The sequence below is a fragment of the Cinclus cinclus genome, chromosome 14, assembly GCF_963662255.1.
Source record: "Cinclus cinclus chromosome 14, bCinCin1.1, whole genome shotgun sequence".
In the NCBI taxonomy this organism is placed as follows: domain Eukaryota; kingdom Metazoa; phylum Chordata; class Aves; order Passeriformes; family Cinclidae; genus Cinclus; species Cinclus cinclus.
Window position 1 is genome coordinate 15,141,902 of NC_085059.1, and position 19,763 is coordinate 15,161,664.

General features: G+C 47.1%; 1 protein-coding gene across 1 annotated transcript in view; it reads right to left on the reverse strand.

Moving 5' to 3' along the window:
• FAT2 (FAT atypical cadherin 2) overlaps nucleotides 1–17,041 on the reverse strand; it is a 43,418-nt gene extending 26,377 nt beyond the window's left edge. Inside the window, exons 1-7 of the mRNA XM_062502137.1 lie at nucleotides 13,777–17,041; nucleotides 13,071–13,385; nucleotides 6,608–6,669; nucleotides 5,483–5,794; nucleotides 4,626–4,836; nucleotides 2,240–2,379; nucleotides 301–576 (exon numbers count right to left, since the gene is read on the reverse strand). Of these exons, the coding sequence (XP_062358121.1) occupies nucleotides 301–576; nucleotides 2,240–2,379; nucleotides 4,626–4,836; nucleotides 5,483–5,794; nucleotides 6,608–6,669; nucleotides 13,071–13,385; nucleotides 13,777–17,041 (4,581 nt within the window). The remainder of the gene's footprint in view (nucleotides 1–300; nucleotides 577–2,239; nucleotides 2,380–4,625; nucleotides 4,837–5,482; nucleotides 5,795–6,607; nucleotides 6,670–13,070; nucleotides 13,386–13,776) is intronic.
• Nucleotides 17,042–19,763: the final 2,722 nt, after the last annotated feature.

Genomic DNA, 19,763 nt, shown 5'->3' on the forward strand with positions numbered 1-19,763 from the left:
GCTGGGAATGAGCCTAAAGTTTCAGCACCAAAGCTCAGCCTTGAATCTGAAACCAAGCATTAACTATTACATGCTGTGTTTTCTTTTAGAAGAATCCAGTGGCCCTCCAAAGAAGGTGGTTAGAGGAATGCAGAGTGTTAACTACATTTAGCCATATAGTAAAGGTTAACTCCCTGCCTTCCTCTTCCCTATCATTCCAGACAAATCCTCCCTCAAAGACTAGAACCATGTTTAATTTCTCCAGTGACCCATATATCCTGGCCAAGCTGGTGGACTCAGCAGGGCTTGGTTAGTACTCACCATCACTGTGAGGGTGTGCTGAGGCATGGGCTGGGAACTGAAGCCTTCTGCTGTTGTGAGGGCTCCATTGCCTGGATCCAACTGGAAAAGTCTTGTGCTTTTGGGGTCCACACTGCCATGGATGGTGTAGATGAGCCCCTTTCCTTTGTCCTTGTCTGTTGCACTGACTCGAAGGATTTCTCTCCCTGAGGGCGTATCTTCAGGAATCCTCACCTCATAATGGCTCTCAAGAAACTGGGGACGGTGCTGGTTGATGTCAATCACATGGATAAATGCCTGTGGGGGACACAGCACAGTGAGGGCAGCAACTGGACATGCAGCCATGTAAAATCTCAGCTACCAATCCTTCTTGGGTGTTGACATACTCTGAGTGCTGTAACCATCACAGTTTGCCAACTCTTGGAGCTTTGCCATCCGTGATGACCGGGAGCCCTTTTGTCCTAGATCCCAAGGAACTCCTGCTGTGCCTTCCCCTCTTGTGTTTTTCAGTTTGCTTCCTCTCCTTCTTTAAAGTCTCTCCAGTCTTGGCAAGGCATTCAGAGTGAACGTGCCTGCACTTGGCACGTGGGGAAGCAGTCACAGCCTGCCATGGAAAGCAGCAGTGGTTCAGCCATGGTGCCAACTTTGCTGCCGGCTGGTGCCTACACAGCAACCCCCATTATTTACTCAACAGAAAGCTGACAGAAGGGGATGTTTGGTAAAAGAAGGGAGGGGCTGGCCTATCTCAAGAGCAGCAAGTGTGTGGAGAAGCAAAATTTCTGTTCTACCCTTTTTAGCCAAGTTTCCCTCTCTGCATTTAACAGCACATGCTGGGAATCCTGAATCCTGCTGGGGAAATCACTGCTTTCTTCTGTGTGGTCTCCTACACTGGCTGACCCTCCTACTGATGTACTTTCTGCATCTTAGGAAGTCCCAACCAAGTGTAATAATTTCCTTCCTTAGCAAACCTGAACATGCCATGGGGGTTTTACACTAGCAGGTTTCTTGACATCTGCTAGCAGCCTTGAGTGCCAAAATAAATGTAGGGATGAGATGCAAGGTGGCAGGGAATGCACACTAGGCAAGGTGGGGCTTTGTTTGTTTATTCGGAAGATACTTGAAGATAGTTGAGACAAGTGGCCATTCCTTAGCACCATGTTTCACAGGAATGGTGGAGTTCCTCACTCATCATTCCCCACAGTGAATTTCCCATGATAAGCATTACTGACAGGTGACTCATGTCCTAGGCCTTCCTGTGCACCAAGGGCTGGATTTTTGGCTGGTTCTTATGTGTGGAGAGAATGACTAGTGAAAGATCATGCACTGAACACCCCTCCTCAGGGTAGATAAAGATGGGCAAAATCGCATCATTTTAGCTCAGGGACATGCCTGAGAGTGAAGTGACTCCTTTTACCAGCACTTACTTTATATGCTGAGAGCACACAGCATCTCTGCAATTGCCCACTCACTCCCTGGGCCTGACCTCACCTCTTGCAGATTAATTTGTGCTGGCTGTACCTGGGCTAGCATATTCCAGAAACACCCCTTGACATGGGAATATGGACCCAAGCCTGACCTAACTGTGTACACACTTCAGCTGTGTACACACTTCTCTAAGATGTTATCCCAGCTGTGTCATAATTCAGCTTGAGCAGCTGAGACCAAGTTGAGGTCTGAGTGTGTGAGCTTCCACCCCAGCTTGGCTGGTGGTGTAGACATGTCCTTGTGTGCTGCCTGGGATCAACAGGAAAGACCCAGGCTTTCCTAGACCAGCTGTGTTTCCAACAACATTAAAGCAATCTTAGTTTGGTATAAGGGCCACAATGTAATGGAGGATCACAGTGTAAGGAGATTCCTGTGCCTGGCACCTGATCCAGAGCTCAGCAGATTTAAGAAGAAAGCTTCCCTTTGGCATATGCTCCCTCTCGATGGGGTCTCCACTAAAGCAGAAAAACATTACCTGGGTTTTGATTGTACTGGACCCATCAGTGACTTCTATTGTCAGGTTATAGTTTGACTTCTTTCTTGCATCCAGGGGTCTTGCAATGACCATGCTGCCTGTACTCTTTTCAATGTCAAAATCCATGTCATCATCACCACCTGGGACACGGGACAGATGGAAAAGGGAAACAGGAGGATAGTTACAGTCAGCTAGATTGGGGATAGTAGCACAGGTAAGGTTTCTCCCAAACCTGGAAACTCAAAACAACATGTGATAGATAGATGCACACAGGAGATAGGGAGGACAAGGCAAAGCTAGACAAAGAGATAGTTGCAGATGGCAATGAATGAGTGTGAAAAGGAAGGTGAGGAGAATTAGAGAAAATGAGGAGAAGGAGAGAAGGGGAAAGGATGCACTTATGCATGTGATGTCCTGGGTAGATTGGCAACAGGCCTATTGGAGCACTGATTTACTTGCACAAGGTTTCAGCCATGCACCATCACTGGTTCAGCATGGATCAGCGACCTGCTGGGTAGAACAGGGCTCTTGCTGGCTTCTGATTCAAGGTCACACCGTGGGCATATCAGCAATGGTCCTCATCACCACGGCTGGGAGCCTGTGAGCTACCTGAATTCTCAACACTCCAACAGTTGGGGAGGCAGACGGTGCTTCCAGGGTGAGCAGAGCCTGTTGCCTCCAACCCAGATGGCTGAGAATTGCCAGGAACAGCAGGCATGAGCAGCTCAGCAGCAGAGGGCTGTCCCCCACCCTACGGCTGCTCAGCCCTGGCATGGCAGCTCCTTTCTCATGCCTCACTTGCTGGGACCTGTTGGGCCCTTCTTGTACATTAAACCCTCCAAAGCTGCACTGAGATATGGAAGAGCTGAAACAGTTCTCTGAGATTTATCCCAGGTCTCAACTTCTTCCTTCCTGGCTACTGGATGCCTTGGATTCTGCTTTATTCTATTACCAGCTGGTACAATCTTTGCTGGCTGTAAAATTACGTGTCTTCCCTTGCTGGAGGAATGCAGTGCTCACCAGCCATCTGGACAACTGCTCTTCTGCTGGGAAGGAGACAGAGAAGAAACACAGACAAAGGGAGAGAGACCCATGGATGTCTTTCCCTGAGAAAAGAGAGAAGAGCTCCCTGTGCACAGTGCCAAATGAAAAGAAGAAGCCCAGAAAAGGAAAGAGATGAAAAGCAACGTTGCTTTGTCAGTTATTTCAGACTCCATCAATCCCTATGACAGTGTTTGTGGTCTGGGAAAGGTGAAACTTTGAATGAGGTGCTGAAGGCTCCTGGATCTCTGCATTACTCCATTGGTTGCCAGCTACTGTGATGCTTTCCTTCCCTTGCAGGGAAAATAAAATCCTGTCCTCCTCCACCAGGACAGAAACCAAGAGAGCCTTTGGCATCACTGGGAGCTCTAAGATGGGGAAAGATGATGTCAAGCTATGCTCCAGCACTCAGCAGGGAAATAACAGGATAACATTCAGAGGAATACACTGTTAATTCTGCAGACCCAAGCAGACACTACTAATGCTGGATAAACCTCTCACTGATATTGTCTTGCTCCTTGTAGTGTTGTATCTCTTGTTGCTTAATTGTATTTATACACCATTATCCTTGCCCTAACACAATAAGGGGAAAAACTATTCACTTGCCCAATTAAGGCTTTGTCTGACAAGGGCAGGCCCTGCAGGCAGTACCAGGGGAAGGCTGTGCAAGATAGATTGGGGCACCACTTCAAAACATCAAATTAGACAAGCACAATTGGCCCTCATTGGTAGGACCAGTTCTGCACACGCTGCCTGGAGAGTCCCCTGGGGTGACAGCCCACATCCCCTCTGAATCGTGTGTCTTAGAGGAGGCCCTAGAGTTCCACATTCCATGTCTAAATCACCTCTGGGATGTGGTGAGGAGGAAGGGAGAGCACCACAAGTTAGGGCAGACCAGGTCTTGGAGGAATGCTTCCTTCTCAGTTCCCTGCTCAAGACTCAACATGGAGGGAGATACGGGGGGTGTCTGTAACACTCAGCCACACAGCTGGATCCTTGCAAGCAGTTCTAACAAAACCAACAGTGTCACTTGACACCCAGGAGGAGCTGGCACTGGCATGCCCTGCCTCTCATGTGACATCAGAGAACACCTCAAACACAGGCAAGTTCCAGACTGTCACTACAAAAGCGTGTTGGTAATTGCACTTGGCACCAGAGGCCTTGGACAGCCAGCTTTGTCTAATGGCTGTTCAAACCTCCCAGTGCCTGTGAGAAAGCTTTCCCCATAGCTCACCTACACCTAAAGCAAACAACTTCATTAGCTCAGGCATGCGAGTGCTGAAAGCCAAGGGAGCCGGAGCAAATGCTCCCAGACACTGCTGCCCTGCTCTCATTTGTGTCTCACCTGTGATATTAAACCACACTTGGTTGGGGCCCATCTCTATGCTGATCACTCCCACCATGTGGTTCACAGGATCTGTTTCCATCACGGCAAAGTTGAAGTGGGGCTCGTCAAAAGCCAGCGGCTCTGAGGAAGGGCTGGGCCGGGTGACCCAGCTGATGTGAAGTCTCACATGGGAGGAGAGTGGGGGGCTGCCGCCATCTGTGGCCTTCACCTGCAGAGAAAAGCATGTGCACTCAGGATGAAAGCTGAGTTAGCTCATGGGAACTCCATGGAAAGCTCCTTCTCCCACCCACCAGGAGTTTCAGCTCCCAGTGTGCTCAAAATCTCATGGAACAAATTTGAGCCAGTGGTCCATGCTCTGGCTGCTTCCAAGGCAGAGCCATGCAACCCAAATTACTCTTGACTGTCAGGTAAATCTGCCAAGCTCTATCCATAGCAGAGACCTGGATCACGAGCCTTGTTGCAAGGACCCACAGATTGTGGGAAGGCTTTGAACCTACGTCCAAGCTCCACGGCCTGATCAGAATGCCATATAGAGGCATGATGGAACCCAAAGACTGTTCAGGTTTGGGTCCACATCTATATGGGATCACAGATCACTGTATTCCTCTCTGAAGGTAGGTTGGACAGTTAATTTTACATTTATTGTCCATTTTTAATAGCTTCCTACCTTCTGCATTTCCTATCATTCCCTCTCACTTTCTCTCCCTCTTACCACACTTGCCTTATTCAAGCTCTCCTCTCCACTGCTACATTTTCTCCATCTCTTTCATCTTTTCTTTTTCTGAACCCCTTTCTCTCTTTCCCTCTCCACCTGTCTCTTCCCATCAGCTCTTTGTGTTTCCTTCTCCTCTCACCGTCAGGATGTTGTATTCAGAGGCAGGAAAAGCTTTCCTGGAGAAGACTGTGCCAGTTGTGGGGTTGATGGTGAATATCCCCTCCTCCTCCTCCTCGATGGTGTAGGTGATCTGGCTGTTCTGGCCCTGGTCACGGTCGGAAGCGATCAGCCTGTAGACCGGCAGTGGAGTCTCCGAGGCTGCTCTCTCAGGGAGCTGCACCATGAACAGCTTGTGGGGGAAACTGGGAGGGCTGTCATTGGCATCCAGGACTTGGATCACGACTCTGCTGGTGGACTTCAGGGCTGGCTCTCCGTTGTCAGAGACAGCCACCTGTCAGCAAGCAAAGGGAGTAGGTGACAGGGCTCTTAGAGGTGACCCAGAGTGTGACCAGCCAGTCCCCATCCTGGCAGGCAATGACAGCTAGGGGCTTTTGCATGGGTCTGCATTTGTATCTCAACATGTTCAAAGGCACTGCTCCTCTCTGCAGGGCAAAGCCTGGCACTGTGCAGGGCCTGCCCATGCACAGGGCAATGAGTCTGCAGGGCTCCTGCCTCCATCTGCTCTGGGCAGTGGGTCAGGCTGGTCATTAGAGATCACACATCTGAAAACATTTGTATTGCAGTGGCTTGGCCAGGTACCAGCCATCCTCACCCTGCCCTGCCTGTGCACGCTCCCAGCACATTGCATTGCAGAGAGAAATGACAGACCCTGATAGACTCAAAAACCTCCAGATTCCTCTGACGGGAATACTCATAGCTGTGAGCAGCTGAGGATGGGGGCTGGTGACCAAAGCTGCACAGCAGTATCTGATACAATGAGATAAACGAAGGTGGATTTCTCTGGCTTGTTCTTTCCCTCATAATGTATAAACCATTCTGCTAGAGACAGTTGCAGTCCTCTTTCTGCATTCCCACAGCTTCCAGAACAGAACTTTTGCTCCAGTCTTCAGCAAGAAAATAATAAACCCCGCAGTACTGCTGCAGCTGTCTCTTGGGTTAACACACACCATTTAATTAAGTTTCCCAGCAGTTGGGAGCTGATGGGATGAGATTCTTTCTCTGTGCTCCGACTTGCAAGGAAAGCTCTTTGAGGACTTAATACACTTGTAGGTAAATAAAGCTAATTACAATCATCATTACCCACCTCTAGGATATGTTCAGCCTTGTATTCTCGATCCAGCTGCCGTGAAGTCGTGGAAATCAGACCTGCCAAGAAAGAAACCCTTGGAGCTCCAAGACTCAGCACGCAAGAAAAGCCAGGGCTGATCAGATCCCTGAATGCCCAAGATCAGCCTGCCCACCTGCCCTGTTTCAGGCTGCCTTTGTGATCAGAGGAGAAAGACAGATACCCCCAGAGGGTAAGCCATCCCCTCCCAGCCTGAATCCCTCTGTGGAGGTGTTGCTGCTGCTCTCTGATCACAGAGACCACGGAGGAGGGGGAACACCTACCAGATGCCTGCATCAGTTGAGGGTTGGCAAGGCAGTAGGTGAGAAAAGCTGCAGGACCATGAAAACAAAACTTTTCTTATGCCTCTAAGTGAAAAACATTCTGCATGTGCTGGCACAAGTCTGACGTCGTAACAAGTCTCTACTCCTTTTTTCCCTGTGCTGAGCCTTGCTCTTTGTAATTTACAGTGTTTTGACAAAAGTTTGTCTTCTGTCTTGGGAAATACCCTATAATCAACTGCTAGAACAAATGCATTCCAGCTAAAAATAAGGTACACACTCAAAAATAATGTCAAAAATTAAATAATATTATTTAAGTCTTGCTGAGGCACAGGATGAGTCCTCCAACAATTGCAAGATTTGAGGGATTTCTGAAAAATACACAGTTGTTTAACCACAGGGAATAGGTTGGATGCAGGAGGGAAGAACTGTGGCTATAATAAACTATAGTTGAAACAAAATCATCATAATTGCCTCTTTTTGGCCTGTCAACGACTAAGCTGAGCAGATGCAATTGTGGAAAGGATGGAGTTGAGGCTTCTGTTTCCACGTCTGGTTTTATAACAATCCCTGATGAGTGCCTTGACTCTTCACTTTTGGGGAAAAGCAGTTCTAGATCACTTTACAACTGCTTTACCAATGATGGAAATTGTATATGTAACATTTGACCTCCTGAAAGTCATCAAGGCTGACACATGTGAATGTTTTTGTCCACTCTCAGTTATCAAGGTCTCTCTCTTCCCTGTGAAGGGAAGTTATGCTTCTTCACACCAATGAAAGGCAGGGTGAATTTTCCTAGGCTCAGCAAGCAGAGACACAGGTTCATGCTACCTTGGGAAATGCTTGCACGGGATACCATGTGCATGTGCAGTGGTGTGAGCACATGCACTTGTGTGTCCTGAAAGACTTGTAAATCCCAGCTGCATGAACCCATCTCAGCTCTTGTTTCTGGTGCAAAGCAAGAAAGCTTTAATTAATAGTATTGTCTTCAGCTGTATCATACTTTTTGTATATGTCTGTCTGAGAGCATGACAGGCAGGAGAAAATTTCACATGGCTGCAGGAAACACGAGGCAGCTGAAGGAGGGAGCAAAGAGCAGCTGCTTGGAACATGACTGTTGTTCACCGTTTCCACTTGTTCTCTGGGATTATTCACATTTGGCACCAGCCATGGCACTAAACATCTATTTGATGCCTTTACAATCATAAATCAACACTCCTTAATGTGTTATGACAAGATGGCTTGAAAAATTCTGTTTGCTTGTCTGTCATAATGTTTTTTTTCTCTCCCTAATCATCCTTTTAATAACTCAGCAGGTGAAGAGGACTTAGCAAAGAGCCCACTGGCTAAGGAGCTTTTAAACCTTTCCCAGGTTACTAAGAGGCTGGAGCGCTCCATTAGCAATAAAACTCATGGAAATGCTCTCCTAATAGGGGCCTGGAGAAGGAATTGCAGCAGCAGCTCACTGAGATCTCTGATATTCCTGTTCTCACTGCCAATAGGTTGGCTATTGAGCCCAGAACTCCAACTGCCTCAGGGAATGCTTCATGATTTTGGCCTAAAAAGCCCACAGGACACACAGATATTGACAACAGAGCTGCCTGACATCCATGTGCACACTGGGGATGTTTCTGGTTTATCAGATTGCAAAATCCAGTTACAGCAGACTAACACCTTGTTTGCACTGGATTACTGCATGCCAGCTGATGGAGGGGAATTTAACCACTCTGAAGTGACTATCTGGATTTGCCTGGCCACACCCTGAGATTCTTCCATGACTCAATGAAAAAATGAAAGAAAGCAGGATCATAGCTCAGCTTTCTAGTGCTGGAGGAGGACTGTAGTGAAGGCAGATGAACTGGAATTCAATGACACTCTTGAATGTCTGTACCATTGAAGATGCTCGTATCTCTTGGGGAGTGAGAGCTGACCCTGCTCTCTATCACATAACCTGTACTGTATCCTAGCTGGGAGTCTCAACAGATGGAATTCTTTTGGTTTATCTTCACATCCACTGAGCCAACATGGCAAAGGATTGGCTTCTCCTCCTGACCCCAGGCAAACTCTGTCCCTTACTCCATACCCAACTGCGGCTCCTGGTTCCCCCCTCTGGAGCCAGTTGCCACTCTGCCCTGGGATCTGAAAGCCCTTGTGGTTAATTAATTAGGGTTAATCACCCTAATTCCCATTTGGAGCCGCAGTGCTGGGCGATGCCAGATGCACAAACTGACAGCAGTGTTCACACGGAGCACCTGGAGGTGGGGAGATGGACATTGCACACGATTCCTCAGAGAAGCTGGCTGGAATTAACACACATTTCATTTGTTGCTGCTCGGTTATACACCCTGTGAGGCCAGAGGGCTAAAGTGGAAATGGAAGCTGTTATTAGAGGGGAACTGCCATCAGCTTTTGTGGCCTGAGGACACAGTTCCCTGGTTCCTTCTGCTGTCCTCTACAAGGCCTGGGAAGTGCATGCTTAGTTTAATGAGTGTTTTGTGTGTGCATGTGCATGTGTGTGAGTTACCAGTACCCTGCCCTGCTGGAAAACCCCATCCAGCCTGTCCCATGGGACATGTGTTGGAGTTGAGTTGGTGTCCTTTAGTTGTGTTCTTGCATGAGGCCCTGAAGGTTTCTGCTGAATCCTCCAGAGACTGAACAAAACTGTCAAAAGGTCCTAATTGCACCTGGCCAATTAGCCAAGCTCTGCATGTAGATGAAGGTCCAGAAACAATGCTTTCTGTTGCCTGCATGCAGGCAAGCATAGACTGTGCTCCAGCAGCCTGTCCACACACAGCAATGAGAAAGGATTGTCTGCCTCTCTCCTGCTTGCTGCCTGCAAAGGGCAGAGAGGAAGGCTGGTCATGTTGGAACAAGAGCACAAAAATTACCAGGGCATTGTTGTCAGGGAACAAAAAATAATAATAACTTCTCCTGGCAAGAACAGGGCTGGGGTGGAGGTTGCTGGCCCCCCGCCCTTGCTGCAGGGGGGAAAATCTAAGATAGTTAAAATAGCCAGAATCAGGTTTGCAGGCACCAGGGCTTTCACAAGAGCTTGAGCAGGGAAGAGGTTGTTCTCCTGAGATCCTCTTTCTCTTGCCTCACTCCTGCTTCTATTTAACCTTTTTTTTCCCTTCTCCTCCTACCACCCCAGCACTTGCTTTGACCCTGCTGTGCAGTACTCCACACTCAGCTGTGTGTTATGTTGATCTAGGGAGCAGCCATGCAGCCATTGCTATGGCCTAAAGAGCAGAATGTCCTTTCTTGTAGAGAAATGCAGGGAACCTCAGGCATCCAGGGAAAGCCATTGAACACTGACACAGCAGAAGGAACACCAGAAGAACAAGCACTAGATAAGAGCTGGAGACAAATAATCCAAAGTAAAAGGGTTCTCCAAACAGTCTTTCAGCAGGATGAATGGCTTCATTCTGACTCTTCCTGCCACAGCCTCCCAGTTCCTCCTGGTCCTGTCTGGACTCGAACCCCCTTCACATCAAATCCTGAACAAAACAACCTGAAAACTCTTCCAGCAGAAGAATACCCCAAACCCCACTATCTGCTCTGTCTCCCACAAACACTGCTGCACACCAGCTGCCAGGCTGGGCTGGAGAGATTCCATTGCCAATGGCACAGAGCTTTCATCTCGGTGCACAGTTTTGTTCCCTCTTCTCATTAGCCTTTCATGTATTTCCCCCTTTTTTCTCCACCCTCTTTAGACAACTGAGAGCTTGAAGATCTTCGAGCCTTTCTGTGGTACTTTGGGAATGCTGGAGGAGCCCAGGACAGTTACCATGGCTGTTCTGGCTCCCCTGCAAGGCCTCAGGAGAAGTCAAGGGGCCTTGCTGGCAATGTCTCCACTGGCCAATCCACCTCCATGTCAAGGTACTGAATCAAACACACAACCAGGAACTGAATTAGGTTACCTGGAGCAGTGTGTCACTCTGCCCTAAATTATTATCCAGGGCTATTCTGCAGGGTTATTCTGGGTATAGATACACCTGTTGTAGCAATACATCAGGAGCTTAATTCCTATAAGGACACAGGATGAGAACAACCTTCCTCCTCTCCCTTTGCCAAGAGGCCACTACTAGGAATGTCCCACCTAGGAGAGACCCAGACTGAGCTCTGCCCCTCTTGTGCTGTAACTTATTTCAGTGCCAGTTTGACTTATTTATCTGTCCTTTGATGACAATGACCATGCAGGATAAGCAAAAAGGAGATGTCTTGATCACAGTCCTCTGCCTTGCAGTGGGATAACCTTTTTTTTTTTTAATACAATCCTGCACTAATGGGGATGACCAGCAGTTCATCTTCCAGTGCTGCACTACCAAGTTGAGACCAAAGATTATTGTTTTATTCTACTTAATGGAGCATCTAGCCTGCAGAATGAAAATACCACTGGGTTTCCAATAAGCTGCCTAGGGCCCTGAACCTTAGACAAGCTGTGATATTCCTTCTGGCAGTAGCAGCAAATGACAAGCTACTGTAAACATGAGGGCATAACTGCTCAGTTTATGCCAATGTTCACAGGCAATTATAGGTTCTTTTGGGTGACACGAAAGTAAAATAATGGATAACTGAATCTTCACGAGACTTGGAAGCAGGACCTTAAACAACCTCCAAGCTCAGGGTTTAAAAAAGAGACCTCCAGCAAGAGATAAGATCAGCCCATGGGTTTCTTTCAGAACTGACAAACTTATCACTCTTCTCATGTAAATCACCTGAATGTAGGGAGAGATGGAGAGGAGATGACTCATACCTGAGAGCTTTTTTTTCTAAGATGGGGATTAATGGGTTGGCTTAGACGTGAGGTGTCTCACTAGCAAACAGTTGGATTTTGCCAGTCACTCATTTTGCTATGGAACATGACAGCCTTGGAGCGTGACTTTGCAGGGCTGCACTCATACTGGGCTGAAAGCTTTGCCTGCAGCATAAAGGCTGAATTTCCTGCAGGGTGCATGGTTGCTTGGCTGAAGAGGGGAGCCAGCTTGGTGTCTTGATACCCATCCTGCTCCACATCCCATCAAAAAGGCAGTGGTTTTATGCAACAGCGCTTCTGAAGGAACATTTCTTTAGAACCCTGCATTGTGCAAGCTGTCCTGGGGCTGGGTTGTGCATAGCTGTTTGGATTATGTGGGAAAGTTGGATGCAGAACAATGTCCTGACAGGACTAAAAAGCTTCTGGCAGCATAGACAGCTACAGCTGTGGGCAGCAGTGGTCACAGTTAGCTGACATCTCCAGGTGCATTTATATAGTGCCATGTAAACACACCCTGTGAGGCTCTTGTGACAGAAAGATTTTAGTACTTCATAATAATAATTTCTTTCTTCCATTCCCCTCCTTGCCAGTTGTAGAGCACTGCCAGAGAACCATTACACCACTGGTAACACACAGCTGAGAGCAACTCTAGCCTTTTTCAATACATCCAACTCCTCATCTGAGAGCAAGCTTCCATGCCGCTGCAGCAGCTGAACTGCTTTTATCATCTCCAGGAGATCAAAGTCATGCAATTAATCCTCTCCCATACTCAGGCTCTGTGCCCTCCCTTCCCTCTTCTCCCAGGAGCTGATGGCATGAAGGGGCTCGGCACAGCTTTCCTTGCAAGACTGGCCCAATGTCAGCTCTGCTGGGATAGTTTGAGGAAGCTGTTTACACAAAACATCAGTGGGTTTTTGATGGCTCTGAAAGATCTGGTAAATAATCCTCAGATGAAAGATATAGTCTAGGAAGATGGCAGAAGAGACTTACTACACTTACTACATTAATAGTGCTGGAAAATGGGTGTAGCCTTTAAGTGCAGTGGAATTCATTTTTCTTAATCCTGCCTGGGTCTGTCAGGAACAGTCACCTCCAGAAGGGTGTTCCCTGGCTCAGGCTGTGCAACAGGGCAGTTGTTTATAAGGGGGAAGATTAAAAGCAACTGTTTAAGGCTTTGAAAGCAGCACATTTGTGTCATTCTAAGAGCCATCTGGATGCAAATCGCAGCCCTCAGGTTGAGGGTTTCAATCCCCAGGCTCCCCACAGAGTGTATTTGGAGACTGGGACTTCTGCTGCAGGAGGAAAATGTGACAAAGGCAGCTGTGTGGGCTGTTTATATTGAACATGTAACATCCTCTGGACACTTGGAAGCCTCAAAAACAGATCTGTGCTAGGTCAGTCTTACCTGTAATAAGGTTAATGCTGAAGAGTCCTTGGGGATTTCCAGTTAAGATGTGAAAAGTTAGTTTTCCCTCTGAGCTGGAGTCTGGATCGAAAGCATCAAGCTGAAGGACAGATGTGTTTGGCGGGGAATTCTCCATCACAGAGGCATAGAAGACAGGTCTGGACATCTGAGGAGGATTGTCATTGGTATCGGTGACTTCAATATAAATTTCAGTCACAGCAGACAGAGGAATTGTTCCCAGGTCAAGGGCTAGCACAGTCAGCCAGTAGTGAGATGTTCCCTCTCGGTCGAGTGATCCGATGGTCCGTATGGTGCCTAGGAGAAGGACAGAGAGTGTTTGCGAGGGATTTAAGGAACTCAGACTGCTTAGTCCTTGATGACAGAGCAGTCTCAATCTGCTTTCTGCTCTTTGCTGCATGCACAAACTCTTGCATCCACCTTGCCAGGCTGTGAGATTGTGTGGAAGGTGAGGTCTTGCTTCTGCTGAGGATAATTTTTTGGTATTTTGGGGGAGGACATACATTGATTTGCCATTATTTTAAGAAGAATAACCCCCAGCTATTCCTACCCAGATCCAGGGATAGACTTAGTAAACCCCTGCACAATCAAGAAAGACTTGAATGCATAGAAAATTGTAAACAGCCAGGCCAAACACAGCAGGTAGTTTAAGCCTTCAAGGCACACTATCAAATGAAGATGTCCTTACCTGTGTCCTTTTCGATGTGGAAGACAGACAGGCCAGTGCCTTCTCGGAGGAAATACTGAACCTCTCCATCTTTGCCCCTGTCTATGTCCTTTGCTGTGACCATCATCACCGACGTGCCCTCAGGGCTGTTCTCCTGCACCCAGCCTTTGAAGACAAAGGAGGCAAATCGTGGGGGGTTCAAGTTCTCGTTGACATCAATGACGTTCACTTCCAGGTGGCAGAGGGAAGAGCGAGAGAAGGGCTTCCCACTGTCACTGACCTGCACGGTTAGATTGTAAGAGTCCCTCTTCTCATAGTCCAGCTCCTTCTCCAAACGGAGTGCCCCGGTCACTTTATCCACATGAAACATCATCTCCTCATTGTTAATGAGGCTGTACCTCACCTCCCCCCCAGAGCCAGCGTCAGGGTCAAAAGCCTCCAGAAACAGGAGAATGGTCCCCACGGGCAGGTCTTCGGGGACCTTCACACTGTTGAGGGCTGGGAGGCACTGTGGGGTGTTGTCGTTTACATCCTCCAGAGTCACAACGAGGTCTGTAACAGAGAACAGCTGGAAGCCTGTTTTGGGCTGATCCCTAGCTTCTATTTTCAGCACATAGCAAGGCCACGATTCTCTATCTAGAGCACCTGTAACCATCACTTCTCCAGTGACACTATTAATGGCAAATTTGTCTGTGGGAGTTAGGAGGGAGTATTTTACTCTTCCATTGTCATCTGTATCAGCATCTTCTGCTTTCAGTTGAGCTATTGTTGTCCCTGCTGCTACATGTTCTGGTATGACCACCCAATAGGCACCTTGAGGGAATTTAGGAGTATTATCATTGCTATCCAACACATTCACAGCCAATAGTTTCCAAGATGATTTTTGTGGTGTGCCAAGGTCATACACAGTAATGTTAAGAATGTAGAAGCTGTTTTTTTCATGATCTAAAGGAGAAAGGACTTGAAGGAGACCCAGTTCCAGGTCAATTGTAAAGCAGCTGTCATCATTTCCATCTGAGATCACATATACCAATTTTCCATTAAAACCAGTGTCAGGATCAATGGCTGACAGGTCAGCAATAGTAGAGTTGATGGGAACAGTCTCTATGATATCAATAGATCGTGGAAAGCTGTCATCAAATTTAGGAGCATTATGGTTTATAAGGTGCAAGTTCAGAGATGTTTCATCATCCTGCCCATGGCCTTGAGACTGAGACTCGATGGAGTGTATGATGGTTTCTGTCAGTTGCTTCAAGACTCCTGTTTCCTCACACTGCATTTTGACAGGGAGGCCTTGGCTGACCACAGTGATATTTACAGATGTTGGCAAAGCGTAGTTCTCTCCATCTGTTGCAGTTATTTTCAAAGAGTAGAAAAGTGGCTGTTCAGAATGAAGATCTCGCAGAGATATTCTAAGGGATATTACTCCAGAGATGGGATTCAGTTCAAAATGCTGTAACTCGTTGCCAGACTTGATTTCATATTTGATATGCTGCAGCTCATCACTGTCGATTGCAGAGACTGTGGCCACAGGGCTCCCAACTGGAAAGTCCCGTGGGATGGTGCCACTGCAGCTCGCCTTCTCAAACACAGGAGCGTTGTCATTGACATTGCTCAGTGTGAGGGAGACGTACACCTCTGTCTCGTGGCGGAAGGGTGAGCCCCAATCTGATGCCCACACTCGCAGGTGGTACCATCTCTGCATCAGCTCATAGTCCATCGACTTGGAGGTGGAAATGACTCCAGAATAGGGGTCAATGACAAAGGGAACTGATTTCTGGTTAGCTATGCTGTAGGTGACAAAGCCATTGTCTCCTTTATCATCATCTGTAGCCCTTACTGTTAAGACACTGGTACCAGGAGGAACATTTTCATCAAACGCCCCATGGTATGAAGATTGAGTAAAACTTGGAACATGATTGTTGCAGTCAGTGATGTCAATGATGACAGTCGTGGATATATGACTGTTACTAGTTGTAACTTCAAGCTCAAAACTAGACTGCTCATGGAAGTCCATTGCTCTGACTGTAGTTATCAGTCCAGTGTGAGGATTGATCTTAAAGCTTGTGCTGTCAGGAGTAGATCTCAAAATGTATTTAAGATTTGGGAAAACCGGTGTGATTTTCACCGTAACAACTTGGCTTCCAGCTGGGGAAAATTCACTGAGCTGGACCCGGTACACTTCCTTCTCAAATCTGGCAGAAACATACTTGGAGGGAGGTATGTGGACAACTCTGACAGGAGAGAACAGTGGTGGCTTGCTCTTGTCCTTAGCTTGCACACTGAGGTTGAAACCAAATGGGTAAAGTAACCAGTTTATCTCTTTGTTTGACACAATCATGAACTCAGTGCTTCCAAAGTAGGATTTGATGGCTTTGAAATGTCTTCCCGGATCTCCATCCACAAACTCAACCGAATCAACCCCTGCTTCTGAGTCACCACTTTCTACAGAGAGAGTTGCATAGATAAAGTCTTCATCTGAGTCAGGTGATGTCACCTTCACTGAAGAGATAGAGGGGGGTTTCCTGGCAGATGGCTCCACCTGGATTGTGAGACTAGCCAAGTTCCCAAAGCCATTCCCCTCGGTGATCTTTCTCATTCTGTCCACAGCCAAAACCTGCAGGTTATGCCTGCCTCGATGGGTGCTGTTCAGCCTGCCTGCAACCATAACTGCCCCCGTGGTGGGGTGCACAGTGAAAAGGGTGGACTTGGTGTTGAGGGCATAGTAGAACTCAGCGTTCTGGCCAGCGTCGGCATCAGTGGCACTGAGCGTGCTGACCACTGTTTTCAGAGGAGTGTCTTCTCTGATGGACACTTTGTAGGAAGGGGGTGAAAAGAGAGGTTTCAAGTCATTCCTGTCCAAAATATGAATCAAGACTTTGGCCCAGGCTTCATAGGCAAAGGTGCTCTCTGTGGCCTTGATTATTAACATGTAACTGTCTTTGACCTCACGGTTTAAAAGTGCTGTGTTGCTGCTCCTGGTTCTTATTCTCAAGAAGCAGAAATCCCCGATCACGTGCTCCTCTGTTTTAAATAGACCAGTGTTGTCCCCAGAAGCTATTCTGTACCTGATGTCCCACTCAGGGTCTCTCTTGTAAATACCCATTTTGACATAGCTCTCCACGTAGGTTTTGGGGGCAGAATTCTCATAGATGGTGGCATTGTAGAAGAAGTGGGTGAAGTGCAGAGGGGAAGTGCTGCCCTTCTCACAGCTCGCCTTGTGGACCACACAATGCATCAGGAAAACAGTAACACTCAGGAAGTGACTCCTGATGGAGACTTCCATGGTGTGGTGTCTCCTTGAGTCCTGCAGGTGTCAAAGGAAGAACATTGGTAATTTTCATTAAGGTCAGTGTGTTACAGAAAAAAGTCTGCAAGGGCTCACCTCCCAGTTCTGTCTGCCTCGACCATTTTTGGTACAATGGTTAGCTCAGCTCTTTTTCCCTCTGTCCCAGTGAGAGACCTGTCCTCCCACATCCCTACGCTGGCTCAGATTTCTCCACTTTCTCTGCTTCAATTTCTGCCTTTATAGAGGGCAAAATATGCAAAGTCATGCAGGATGCTCTGATCAGGCTGAGTTGCTGTTCTGTGAACAATCTTGCCCTCCCTTCATTCTGCTTTCTCCTAAGTCAAACAGCATATCTAAACTCTCCACCCCCAATCCAAACTCCCTTTCTGTTTCTCCAGCCTCCCTTCTCCATCTTCTCTCTCCACTGAAGTTTCTGCAAAGTATCTTTGAGAGTCAAAATACAAACTGATTTATATGCCTTTCTGTGGTCTGTCTTCCCTTTTCCCTCCCTGTGCCACAGGATGTGTTGTCCTTTCCCAGTAATGATGAGGAACACATGCCATGTTGTATAAATTCCTTCTGAATGTGCAGCTCCAGGATGTGGCCTTTCCCACAGCTTTCAATCAGTTTCTAGTTGAGCTCTGTCTGAATTACCTCAAAGTTCTTGTAAAATTCACTGTTGACTGCTGTTGGCGGAAGGAGCAGGTTTCCAGCAAGACACTTTGCCCATGTCCCCCTCAGCCCTTGAGAAATCTCTCTGGTTCCTGCCTTTTCATGGCAAAGCCCCAGGGTCAGGATTCCTGCAGAGGAAGGATCTGCCATCCATGACCACCCGCCATCAGCTGCCTTCTCTAACAACTCCTGAGCAGCTGCGGCTCCATGGTTTATCTCTGTGAACAAGGTGCATCAAAGAAGGAACTGGGGAGCACATATGTGATTAACAGGGATGTAACTTTATTAGGGAGCTTTGCAGAGCTTGTTAAAGGATCAAGGCCTGTTCCTTTCAGAAACTAAGTGCATGCTGCTGTGTGTGCAGTTAGGGGTTGAAACCAGGGATAAGCTAAATATAGGTGCATATATTTCCCCTAGATATCCTAGGAGATCTTTATCTAGAACTGTTTCTTCCTGTTTTAAATTTAAATTATATATCAAGTACCTGCCAGTCATTTGGCACATTCCTAATTTAAACAGGGAAGACTTGTTTTTCCAGACACTTTTTCAAGACTCATCTCTTTAAGAACCAGAACTAGTTCAATCTGTAACTCAAGCTGAATGTTAGGAACAAATTGTTAGAGCCCAACTAACAGTATGTGTCATATTCTCTCATTGAGGTATCTAATTACTGACAAATACAAAGCTGTAAATTTCATATTTGCTTCAAATCATTTTCTCCTTGGTAAACAGATGCCAACCACCCAAAACTCTCTGTGATCATTCCTTTTTGAAACAAATGGTCTGAGGTTGAAGTCAAACTACCAGAAGTTGGAGAGAAAGCAACACAATTCAGTTTTGACAAAATTCAGACTTATTTTTTCACACCGTCATTTCACTTCTAGGAAACACAATGTAGTCTCAAATGTACCGCAAATTAAAGGAAAACTTGAAGGGCAGGGATAGGTGACGCAGAAAGGCATGTGGCTCTTTCTGAGAAGTCGAAAACCATGTTCTTAAAAGCTCTGCTTGTTACTTAACAGCAGCGCTTCAGAGCTGCGCAGCATGTAGGGACTTGCCTAGAGCTACTCCCTTCCAACATTTTCAACTGCTGAACTTGGAGAGAAGATGTTGACAGGCTGCGCACGCGTCTGCGAGCACTGGAACTGGGTAATCCACACAGCCCAGAGTGCAGTAAGGCAGCAGAATAAACCAGCAACCAAACCAGATCTGTTCCACCAACAGCAGACTTAATGAAGCCGATCACTTTGTATCTGGGCTAATTGACTTTTTAATTGAATTGTACTGAAACGGCAATGTGAACTCATCTCTCATAAGACATCAGAGAACCCACAAAGCAGAGACGTTATGAACTCCACAACCACAAGAAAAGCTGGATCCAGAGCACATGCCTTCCTGGGCACCAGCAATTCAATATGGGAGGATAACCTTGAGCAAGGAGTGGGTTTTCTGGCATTTAACAAGATGCAAGCTGTCGTCTGAATCCCTCCTGGAATGTACTTAACCTCCCTCTTACCTGTATATTTCCTGACATCTAAGAAGGGCATCACTTTAACATTGCTGCTTTTTCCCTCTGTATTAGCAGGGGTTTAATCGTCTGTCCAGATAATTATTTTGCAAAACCTGTTGTGACCTCAGTATTTCTTAGAGCTTTGCTCTCAATTACAAGCTGGACTGAAAGCAGTCAATGGCTTCAGCAGTTATTATGAGGGATGGAGAGTGACTATGCATCTGAGGCATGAGGCAGAAGCCTCATTTCCTCTGGAAACGATCTGAAACTTTGACACAGTCAAAACTTAGGGAGAATTGTCTAAGAGGCATCACCATCAACTTTTCAAGAGTTTCTCTTTGTGTCAGGACCATGCTCAATTGAACAGTATCACAGAGAGTCTGTGTCCCCTGACAGCAACTTCCCACCCTGGGCCTGGAAATCATGACCTATCACCTGCAGCCTTCAGTTTCTCTAGTAGGATGCACTGGGAAGCAATCATGCTCTTAAGGTCTTGTTTCTCTTTCTCCAGCATGGTTTTAGTGCAATTTGAAGTGT